Below are 12,681 nucleotides of genomic sequence, written 5' to 3'. Positions count from 1 at the left end.
ACGTGTGTGTGCGTGAGTGAGAGAGAGAGAGTGTGTATCATTTTAATGTCCATTTTTCCATCTTTGCATGGACCAGACAAGTGAATTCATTAAGGCAGATTTTCTATGAGTGGATGCCTTTCCTGTTGCTAACTCCCAGCTGTTTTTTGAGTAAGGTAACATTTTCCCCAGGCCAAACATGTTTTCACAGAAAACTGGAAACAAATTACACTGGTACTCACAATTATTACATGAAGTCAAGACAAAGAAACACACACATATTTACATAATGGGCTTGCTTGTATTTCTGCTTGCCAAATCCACTGATCTAAGTGCCACTGAACTGAAAACTATATGGCTGAAAAGCAAACTTCTTGACCATACCACAGTATGGTTGCTTTCCAACCATGTAGTCCTGGATTCAGTCCCACAGCACAGCACCTTGGGCAAACATATTCTACAATATCCCCAAGCTATCCAAAGCCTTATGAATGAATTTAGAAGGTGGACACTGAAAGAAGTCTGTCATGTGTGTGTATACCAATGTCAAGACATCACACGATGGTTGTAAATGAGTAACATAAAAGCAAGGCTGTTTACTTCTAGTCTTCCATGAAAAATGTCAGGCTATGGGGAACTACTGCCTAGCTTGGAAACAGGTGAGGGTTAGCAACAGTAAGGGAATCAGGCTATAGAAAATTAGCCTTAACAAATTCTATTTAAGCCTTGCAAGCATGAAAAAGTGGATGCTGAATGATGGTGGGATTATGCAGAAAAGCTTCTCTTTTCAAATTTGGAAACAACTATGCAGTAAAATTATTTTACAAATTACATTTCATTGGACAAACATGGATAAAGGACAAAAAGAGTAAAGAAAAAAAACTGAACAAGAACTATTTCTTAGATTAAGATAATTCTTTCATATTCTATTGCTTATGTTAAAAGAACTGAAACAACATATTTATAGGTAATATGAACAAAGACCATTTCATGTGTTGATGTAGACAAATTAGAAATAGTTAATCTTTAAATATTTGATATTTTATTCTTTCATAAACAATAAAATACCTGAGGATTGGTTTGTAAATAATTCCAATTTGAGTATTTGATCATTGAAAAAACTTTATATTGTCCAAGATAAATTAGAGAATTCTATCTTAAATGCTTTTCAATGTAAAGTCTGAGAACCTTTCAATAGCTTTCCTTCATGTGCTACCCAGAGAAATTTTGAAATAATACAATATATCTTTGTAGCTTGTTATACTCTATCCAAATTTCACACAGTGACTCTTTTTTATGTAGAAAGATAAGCCATCAGCAGTCTTGATTCTAATTCAACCAATCAGAAATGGAAATTAAACACTGCAAGATTACTTTTAATTGTCACAAATTCTGGCAACATGTGTTTCCTCTAACACCAAAATTATATTTCAAAACACTTAAAATATTCAAACTGACAATTTTTCATTAATCTATTCTAATCTGAAGATATTAAACCATTTTAGATCCACTTTTCCATGTTCACATGTATTCTGTACCACACCATTTAGTGTGGTCCTTTGTTACCTCTGTTGTGAGGTTCAGCCTCTTGCAGTCAGCTTTTACCACTTTATCCCATGTCTCAGTCTTCAGCATGAATGTCCCACACGGACTGCTTGGCATTTTTTTTACCCAGCTATCACTCTCTTTTAGCATCACATCTGTACCAACAGTCTCCACTCATTATATCCAATTTCTCTTAAATCCAGTCTTTTCTTCAACTCACTTCTGCTCTGTTTTCCATATACATTAAGTTTACACACACATTCAGTTGAAAATCCTCACTTCATTTCTTTCCCATATTACTATTTTTGATAACGATTAAATCACAAATTTTTTTATATACCTTACAAAAATAACCCTAAAGAAGTTATAAATTGAAACTTCACAAGTTCTGTAGCTAGAATTAGTCAAAATAATCACACTAGTTTATAGTTTAGAATATTGACTTTAAGCAACATTTACTAAAGACACAAAGCTTTTTTTTCAAATATACAACTACTCCACAGAGAAATTAACTTGACACCCATCAAAGCTATTCACTGTTTAAATACTAAACATTTCTATAGTAACACGATTTTTGTTTAAAAGAAGTAGAGTCAGAAGTGAAAACCGTGCCAAATCGTTAGTCAACTTTTACTGCTTAGATTATTATCATTATTACAGTATTCAACGCGACGAAGGAGAGCGATCAGACACTTGTTAACTTCGTTTCAAATATAATTATTAAACGGGTAGATTTCATGCAACGCGATCGATATTCAATACAGGACCTTCCTTAAACGTCAATGTCTTCAAAACTCTAAGTCAAATGAAGAGAGTGCAAGTGCTTCCATTAGAAGAGTTGCAGAACAGAATCATTATTTTGCAAAGAAAAAAAGTCTCAAATGAAATAAGGGGGGCATAACTCACCAAATTTACACATCGATAATTACTACTCATACATGCTTTTGAAAAGAATAGTACATCTAAGTTGAACAAGAGATAAAAATTGAAATACAAATTCTATGTAACTTCTTGCTGACCAATTTATATATGTAAAACTCTGAACAGTTCCTTCGGTTACTCAACAGAATTTTACTTCTAAGGAAAGAAAAAAGTAACAAAAGATATTTGAAAGTTCAAAAATAAATCGTGGTTATAGTACGGTTTCTTTCTTAGTCACGAATTCTTTGAGACTACACGACATGTCGCAATACTAACTTTTCAAGATCTCTAACAAATGAATTCAAATTGTGAATTGAACCCGGGTCCGAAAACTCGCGGTAATCTGTATCATACAGCACTCGTGATAACAGTAATGCATTGAATAATAGCATTAAACACCCCCTTCCCCCGTTCACGCACACATACAAAAAAAAAAACCATGTCAAGACAAACAGCTGGTGATTAGTGTGTTGCGGGTTAAGAATGTCACGTTTTCGAGTTGACTATCACATGTGTCATACTTTTTTTTGTACCAACAGAAACAGAAACGTTATATTATATATATATATATATATATATATATATATATATATATATATATATATATATATATATAAATATACATACACTCAGAGTAAAACAAGGATGTAGATAAATCTACCAACAAACTTTGGTCTAACAAGTTCTTTGAAGGAGAAAAGATATATGGAAGAGATTCACTGAAGTGGTTTGTATGCCACTGGATTTTTTTATATTTCACAATCTATCTTCGCTATTCAACACACAGTAATTAAAATAATCTCAGGGGGACATTTATGTGGTCGCTAAACCTGCTTGAAATAGCAAACAAATGTCCCTAAAGTCTTAAAGAGAAGGACACTGAATAATCTAGTAGTAGATATTCTTAAAAAGGCGGTGAAATCACAGTCGATGTCTTTCATCATAAGTTTGTTGTATTAGGGCCGATCTAGGCCTAAACCTCAACAACGATGAAATATAGCGTTATACATAGCACGAATTATATAGTATAAACTGTACACAATGTTATATATATATATATTTACTATATAATGTTTAGTTGAATTTAGCAAATATTCATGCTTACTCAGACTAACGTGTGTATTATGTGATGTGCATTAAGTGCTGTGTAATGTTGTGCACAAATAGTGTATAATTACTATTAGCACAGCATGTTAGAAAATCTTTATATATATTTATATATATATATGTGCTAGTTAGTGAAGTAATTGAGTGGCCTTATGACAGCAACACTTGGATCTTTTACATTAAGGTGACAGCCAGGTGAGAGAAGCATGGTTTACATAAATGGGATAAGAAGAAGCAAGTGCCTCAGCACGTCATGCCACAAACTGCTGGAGATAACGAACACATCAATTAAAAGGCAACGAACGTTTCACGAATAATAATAATTCTAACATTAATAATAGCTTTGAACCGGATTTAATAATTAATAAAGTAGGAAAGGAGGTAAAACAGCTAATTTCAACAGAAAGAGACGTGTTAAATAAATGGCTAGCTTGAGAAAGATTCCCTCGATGTCTCGTATACAAGAAAGCTTAAGATATAAGATTGTATGATCACAGATTGTTAGATAGACAGAGGTTAATAGATATGCGACATATCTTCATTCTAGGAGAGTTTTATTTCATCAACGGTACATATTATATAAGTTGAGGTACATGTACATATGTGTAATAACAATAAATGTTTAAATAAGAGTAATGCTTTTAAGCTTCTTGCCTGGGTAGTCGTAGTTTAGGATGTAAAGAGAATCCGGTGTATAGTAGCAGGCCACAACGTGTATATTATATTATATATATGTATATATATACATATATACTGGATTGACTGATACTAGTCTCAAACAGGCAGCTGCGACTATAAAGCAAACGGTACGATAGAAACTCTTCAGACTTACAGTGAAATTTTATGTTTATGAGACAGGCTGCATGTGTATAGAACGATTATATATATTTTACCGTACTGTTATCTATCATCAATTGAAATCATTAAAAAAAAAAAAAAGATTGTAACCCAATTTTTAAAAACAAAAACAAAATTGTATAGGTAACCATTTATAGCCTGTGGAAATCTACAGTTGTCGGTAAATGAATAAAAGGATGGGCGAACGAACATTAAGCCATGTGGCAAACATACTGAGAGAGAGAGAGAGAGGTACAGAAAAAATTTCTTTTCACACACACACAGCGCTTATATACACACATATATAGACAGGCAGCAAAGAAACTGGTCGACTACTTTTGGGGAATTTACACAACTCCCTATGTCGGCCCAACGTTAAGAAAATGTTTCACCAGTACGTGAAGATTGAGCGAAAACATTTACCCCCTAGCCGCCTCCAGGCTTTTGATCAGCTTCTTTATCTTCCATATTTCGACGTTACGATCGGCGTTCGTTTCACCATCCACACCGTTGGAAGCCATTTTGAAAAGGCTCGGACCTGTTCCGTCTGTGGTGGGTGGAGGAGAGAGTGTCGCGGAAATAGTGGGAGATAAGAAAACTATAGGGAGGGGGAAGAGAAGGCAAGCACAAACATATTTGTGGTAGGTGTAGAAGAGAGTGTTACAGGGGTTGGTAAGAGATATTAAAGAGGAAGAGGAGGAGGCGAGTGCAAACAGCATCTGTGAAGGGCGGAGGAATGAATGGCTCAGAGGAACAGGAGGAGATAACAGAGTGGGAGGAGAACACAAAATTATACGTAGTTGGAGGTGTTGGGTTAAAGAGAGTTGGTGCAAGAAAGACTATTGCAAGCACTATGGTAGGAGTTAAAAGAAGAGCTAGGATGGATAGGAAGAAACAATGAGAGGAGGAAATAAATATGGAGTAGTAGGAAGAGAAGGGAAACTAAAAGAGGGATGGGAGAAGTATGTGTTTTAGAGAGAGTGTGAAAGTCAGCTGCGATGGTGATATGTGGATGATGTAGGCTGAAGGAATCACACTCGTTAGCGACTATACATGTGTATGTAGGTATGTATAATATACATATGTGTATCTGTAATGTTGGTATTGGGATTGTTACAGCTGATTTCATGCTAACTAGTTGGGGCAGACGTATTCATAGTGGTAAGGACAGTTGTTAACATTGCGGGAGAATTTCTAATTTTATTGATTGAAGAAAAAGTTTAAAATGTTGATGTAAACTAGTTGTACAGTCCAGAATATACACTGGATCGAAAATGTTGATTACCTGCTAAATACTATTAAACTGTGAAACGATAAGTGTAGGAGTGCAGTTACGTCCGTCTTTTAATGAAAACATTAAGATAATTCGAAAAAACTGAATAGTGACAACAGTAAAAATACTATACTTGCCTTTTTTTACACTAGGTAGAAGAAAAAATCAATTGTTTTACGTTTTATTACTAATAATGAATGGTTTTAATTTAATTACTTATTAGTTAATTGCAAATGTTCACGGGATTGCGAGAAGCCTCCCAATTACGACGTCTAAGCACAAAGAAAACTTATCTATCTGTATAGATATACATATACTCAAAAGAAAACTTATATATATATGGCTAAATTACTGTATGAGTACCATAATTGTCAAAATGAAATGCACGTGTACTATATATATAAGCGCAGGAGTGGCTATGTGGTAAGTAGCTTGCTTACCAACCACATAGTTCCGGGTTCACTCCCACTGAATAACACCTTGGGCAAGTGTCCTCTACCATAGCCTCGGGCAGACCAAAACCTTGTGAGTGGATTTTGGTTGACGGAAACTGAAAGAAGCCCGTCGTATATATATATATATGTGTGTGTTTACAATGCGTTTATATATATATACGACGGGCTTCTTTGTGTGTCGGTGTTTGTCCTCCCCCCGCCATCGCTTGACAATCGATGTTGGTATGTTTACGTCCCCGTAACTTAGCGGTTCGACAAAAGAGACCGATAGATAAGTACTAGGCTTACAAAGAATAAGACCTGGGGTCGATTTGTTCGACTAAAGGCGGTGGACTGTTTTCGGACTTGATATAATTTATCATCACTATTATTCTTCGCATTTGATGTGCCATGTATGTATTTTCTTAAATGTCACAAGCACGAATGCTTACACGTGTATGTTAGTGCCTCTAGATACACATACATGTGTGTGCATTACAATGCCAGTGTTTATATTTTGCACTTATCTATAATTTGTTATCTTCTATTGATGCATCAGCCCCAAAGAGCTCTTAAAAACTCGTGTTTAAGCGGATTAGATAAATCTTCCTGACAGCTAAGTAAACTGAACGGGTGTGCAAAATTGACTACCCGTAGAAACATTCTATTAATGTTGAACTTCCAATTTTGGTATGGAAAATATTGTCCACGTCGTTTAGGGACTGACATGGAAGCAGTGAACGAAAAGATTCATTCAAATGTATCAGAAATTCATACATTAAATGATTAAAGGTAATAAACTGATTCGTTTGGGGTTTCTGTTTTTTTTAACTACTAGTACGAAGATCACTATACGAAGTTACAGAAGCACATCTTATGCATGTATAAATCACATTTGGCACGTTCCACATAATACAACTTAGGTAATTTTCCCACCCATCCTTTTGAAGAAAATAATATACCGTTTACACACACGAATTATATCATTTTGGGTAGCTCAAGGTCTCGGAGCGGAAAGGAGTTGCTGTGCTATGAAGAATATAATTATTCAAACCGACAACACCCGAAAATACATTGAATCAAATGTAGCTGCACCCATCCTTTTCATGCTTACACACTCATTTCTATTAAAAAGCTAAGGATCACTCTCTCTCTCTCTTTCTGGGGAAACTTTTATTATATATTCTCACACACGCATTTATTTTCACTTGGGAAATATATAAACGTCGTATCCACCGTTCGCTTAAGACAAAAGGGCTGATCACCTGTTGGTTGTTGATTGTCAATCAGAGCGTTAGACAAAATGCTTTGTGATATTTAGTCATGAGTTCAAATCCCACTGTAATTAACTTTGTTTCCTCATACTTTCGGTGTCGATTTAATATTCCTATTAAGAATTCTAAATATGAATGAACTTAGATTTATATTGCTTGTTGCTATATTGGTGTCAGTTCGGGAACTAGAAGCTGCATACTCTCTCACCACCTTTGTTTCCCCCTTAGATCTTCCTGGCATATATTTTTACTTAGACATTAACCTGCAAAAGTTTGGTCAAGCTGCTAAAGATTACTCACTTCTCACTGCATTCCATTTAAAATTAAAATTTCGAGATTGTCTCCCCCTGCCTTTTGTGACCAGAATTAGTCATTTAGATAATGATTATTCTCATTACTAAAGGCGTATTTTAATTTATTTATTTATTCATTGTCCCACTACATCAAGTATACTAGCATCAGTATTAAGTTTCCATGTAGTAGGCAACTCCAAGCATTCCCTCCCATTTATTCCTTTCTAATGTAAAGGATAGATATTTTGTCTTTATTCACACATGAACATTGATAAATCCCATAAATCAGTGAACCCAATCTATAACAGAAAATTTTGTCATGTATCTAGAACAGTGTTTCTCAACCTTTTTACCCTTGCGTAACCCTTAAAATAAATTACATGTCTCAAGGAACCCTTGCACCAAAAAAATTATATACCATATCTTTCTCATATTTTTTAGCATAGTTCACGTGGTAAATATCATATATATATATATAGTTATATATTTGATGACATAATGGATTAGATAGAATGATGTCTATATTACAATAACCAATAATATGTTGTGCATGTATAGTAATATTACGATCATGAAATTAGCATTAGCTTATCTCAATCTTTCTCGCAGAACCCTAGGGTTCTGGGGAACCCCAGTTGAGAAACGCTGATCTAGAAGAACATAAATTTACAGTCTATTCCTTTGCACTTCGGGAGTTTCTACGTGGCTGTTCAACTTGCTAAAACATTTTTCCCTCACTCTCTCTTCATGAATTAGTCAATACTACTAGTTTTTCATGCCTTTCATGTGCAATATAATATGTTTACTGAGTATTTTTACTGCTAAAATAGTAAACTATTTTAGCAGCAAGCATGGTGAAATTTATACCTTGTTGGGGTTTAATACATCCAAAGCATGTACAGTCATCTCCTGTGTTAATCATTAAACTAATGTTGTTTCATCCTCACCATATAAATATTTCTAATTAGATTTTTATGTGAACTAGATTACTGCACAGACATGGTTGTATGGTTCAGAAGTTTATTTCACAGCTGTGGTTTCTGGTTCGTTCTTGATGCACAGGACCTTGGCCTAGTCCTTTTCAAAAATTTTGGAGGGGCTGTTCCTATTCTTAGGTGAAAGACTTAATTCATTCATCAATTTGACAGTGACCTGGCTTTTAGGTGCTTTAGCCAGGTACATTCTGTTATAAGCATTCAAACCACCTCCTCTAATTTGAGGATAACTTCCAGCCTGTGACCAAGCCTCTGGAGGATTATTGATGCTGCCTTTCACTTTAGTCATTAAAAAGAAAATTCTTTTAACATTGACTTAGCTACACTACTGCAGTTTTGCATTTGAAGATACACAACTATATAACTGATTTGTAAAAAGAGTATTTTCTATCTTCCCAGATCAATTATTTGAAAAGGTTGAACAGTCTCCACCAGCTCACTAATCTACATACTATTGATGCTAAATATAAAAAAATCGTGGCTCCCAAAATATAGAACAAAGATAAATCTTAAGACCTGGAACAACTGTCACCGAAGTTGGTACCCCAACATGACCATATCCATGTTGATTCTAAAGCATTGAAGGTTTGAACTTGTGACCATGTGATCATTATCTCAGCATTTAATCTTAGTCGTTGTAGTTTGAATGTATGTGTGTGTGATTTTGTATATGTATATATGGTCGTGTCTGGAATTCTTTTGTACATTGATCTTCTAATCATGGGTGGCTCAGGTTGTACAAGTATAATATAGATTTTGAACATAGGCACAAAAACAGATCTTTACCACCTTAATAGTTAAATGCTCTTTGGGATTTTTTACCACACTTATATTCATACAAATGTGTATTTAAAATAATGTGTTCACATGTAATTGTATATAAATACTCAAACATGCACAATGCATTGAAAATTAGTTGTGATTAATTATAAGCAAGCACATAATCATTTAAGCATTTATGGCGCTCATTTACAGATAACTAAATCAAAACTAATATAAAAGATGTAATTATATCCTATATATTTCAAATATGTTTGAGCAGTATATTTAACTAGTGATTTTATGTAGAACTCTGAGAAAGGTCACTTATCAAGCAGTTTGTGTCAGTGTTCTGTTCATGACTTCACTGCAAATGATGACATATTAGCTGAGAGTGAGGTGTAGGTGAGTAAACTCTACAAAACGAATTATTTTTAACATATAAAGAAATTCTCAGTTATAAACATTGTTTTCTATTTTCTTTTTCTTGCTCATATGAGCTGAAATGGTTTGAAATATAGGATTTCTCTATGAATTTTGATGTATTTGAGCAATACACCTAATTCTACTTGACTGAACATTTGTAAACAGGATGCTTTGTAGGTTGAACTTCTCATATTTTGCTGCTTTTGCCAATAGTGACTGTTTCTAGTTTCCAAAGGCACCAGTTTTCCTTCTACTTTCAACTTAGTTCACTTAGCAATCAAAATCATTGATGCGGCGAAACTAGTAACCCTTGGTAACCTTTTCAAAGCTATTAAGAGCACTTCTTGATCATATATGTGAGGTTTTTTCCCTTTCTTCTTTTTTTTTTTTAAGATCTAACTCAATCTCTTTCCTTGGAAGTTTGTTCGAGCTATGTTTGCCACAGTCATTTCTCTTAATTAAATCATTTTCCATTAAAATTTTTTTAAAGCAGGGTTGACCACCCCCTTTCACCCACTCCCCACATACATCATCCAATTGATTTTGAAATGTCTCTAGTACACAGCCTTTTTTTTTTTTTTAGTTCTTTTACATATATTCAATCTGTCTCCTAGATTAATGATTCATTTCAACCTGGCCATACACATTTAACTCTTTTACTGTTGCAAGGCATCCATTGTCTCTTACACTGCAAAAAAAAGTGGAAATTGTTTTTCCTAACTCAGGTAGAAAATTTTTTCAGCTCTTGCTCTTCTACTTTAATTCTTTTGTCACCATATTTCTGTTGAAATACACAGCCTTTGTTTCAGTTAATTTTGTAAATAATGAATTTATTGAAATAATTTTATGTTTGAAACATAACATGGAATTTTGGAAGATTTTTTTTTAGATCACTTTAAAATATGAAATTTGTATCCTAGAACTAGTTCAGTATTAAGCAGATTAGTGTCAAGAATTAATACCTTTTACTCCAATGCAACCATTTGATATCCCTCTACCAATAATTTTATTGCCTACATAGACTTATTTACAACTTTCAGTAAGCTTCTTATTTGGCTCCCATAACACTCATGTTGGTGCCACATAGAAAGCACTCACGCCTGTACATATGTCAGTGCCAGGTAAAAAGCACCCAGCACTCCCTGTAAAGTAGTTGGCATTAGAGGCATCCAACCATAGAAACCATGCCAAAACAGACAAATGAAGCTTTGACAGCTCTCTGGTTGGCCAGCTCCTGTCACATTGTCCAACCCATACCAGCAAGGAAAACAGATGTTAAATGATGATGATCATCATCATCCCATCTTTTATTCAGCACTACTGTATCTAGGATTGCATTATTCAATGTGCCCAATGTTTTTCCCAGGCAGTAGAGCATGATTTCAGGGAGATTTGGTTACTATTTTTTGCAAGTTAAGCAACTGCATTAGAACTTCCTTTATTGCTTTACCAGTAGGTTAGTCATGTATTGGAAAGTGGGTGGGGTCATTCTTTTAACATTAACTATTTACAATTTTGTGGCATTGCACCAGTGTGAAACGTTATGTCTAACAGGAAATTTTGTGTGGGCTGTACATCTGATGTTAAAATTTGCAGTTTTCTAAAGTTTCCATTATATCTAATGATTGTTATTTTTATACCTTTGTTTCATCATTAAAAACATCTATTTTTACATGCTTAAATTGGTTGGGTCCTCTGTAATATGGCTCATCAACATTCTTTTCAGTCTTGTATCATCTCATCAGACCTTACACCTCAGAATCTGGTTTCATCACTTCATTTGTTTTTTTCTGCTATGGGTACCTTCCACTGTTAACAGACAACACATTTTCATCCAACAGTTGTCGTGTATTTGCATTATATGCTATATCCGTGCAACCAACTCATTATGCTTTTAAATACCTGGTTAGTTTAACAGCTAAATTGCTACCCTCTGGCTTACACCTTAGTCCTGCATTTTTCATAACTATTTAATAAAGATGGTAGCATAGCCTCCTGAAGTTTATCCACTTATCTTCAGAAGGTCATCTGCGTTTACCATTGATCTGTTGATTGAACTACCTTGCATTGATTGAGGTATTGACATGCTTGCTAACTGACTACTCTGCTGGATTCTTTATGCCAAATCAGCTTCTCACTAGAGAAAAAGTATTGTCATGGTTATCCATCAATAAACCACAACAAATCTATTTGCTTTTTTTTTCTCATGTATTCTGTTTATATTAGTTGGACTGGTGTCCTCATCTAGATGTTACTTTCATTACATTTCAGCTGTTGTGGAATGAGAACAGTGTACCCCAGTAGATGAAATAAAGGGTTAGGTTCAAAATTCCAATACAACAACACAAGACACCTGAAGAAGGCTGGAGAATGCAACAGCTTAAACAAAGTGAAAGTAACAATTAAGATGAGGACATCAGTCTGACTAATATAACAGTATACATAATATGAATTCCTCATCTCAGCAACATAGACATCTTTTTTTTCTCTCTCTTTATCTCTTTTATTTAGATGATTTATGCAATATTATGGTCACCAGAACTACTGCTCCACACTTTTAAACAGTGACTAGAAATGCCATTACGAAAGACTGCTGAACGTGGAGAATGAATGGGGGGAGGAGGAGAGTCTGCCAAATGTTGACCCAACTGAGGGACCAGCTATCCAAATCAACGGTACCTTGATAGATAAAGCAATTAAGGATATGAAGATAGTGAAAGCCCCCAGCCCATCAGGAATCACTGCTGAGATGCTCAAAATATCTGGCAGTGTGGGTTATGGTCTAGTCACCTGAATTGTAAATCAGGTGGTCCATGAAGGAGTCATACCCAATGACTG

General features: G+C 34.6%; 2 protein-coding genes across 4 annotated transcripts in view; one reads left to right on the top strand and one right to left on the bottom strand.

The window, feature by feature from the left end:
- The window catches only part of LOC115222923 (eukaryotic peptide chain release factor subunit 1), a 35,296-nt gene extending 30,325 nt beyond the window's left edge, over positions 1-4,971 (bottom strand). For both annotated transcript variants that reach the window (XR_004997334.1, XM_029793322.1), the window contains exon 1: positions 4,813-4,971. Coding sequence is in view for 1 of the 2 variants with exons in the window: in XM_029793322.1 (XP_029649182.1) it covers positions 4,813-4,910 (98 nt within the window). In the remaining variant the exon portion in view is untranslated. The remainder of the gene's footprint in view (positions 1-4,812) is intronic.
- Positions 4,625-12,681, top strand: part of LOC115230201 (L-seryl-tRNA(Sec) kinase) — a 65,384-nt gene continuing 57,327 nt past the window's right edge. Inside the window, exons 1-2 of one of the 2 annotated variants that reach the window (XM_029800409.2) lie at positions 4,625-4,641; positions 5,365-5,454. The gene's annotated coding sequence lies outside the window, so the exon portion shown is untranslated. Of the gene's footprint in view, positions 4,642-5,364; positions 5,455-12,681 lie in introns of those variants that run through there. The other variant, XM_029800416.2, reaches the window with a different exon arrangement.

Source organism: Octopus sinensis, linkage group LG2 (assembly GCF_006345805.1).
Source record: "Octopus sinensis linkage group LG2, ASM634580v1, whole genome shotgun sequence".
Classification (NCBI taxonomy): Eukaryota; Metazoa; Mollusca; class Cephalopoda; order Octopoda; family Octopodidae; genus Octopus; species Octopus sinensis.
Note: the sequence above shows the minus strand (reverse complement) of the source record. Positions and strands in the feature narration are given on the sequence as shown.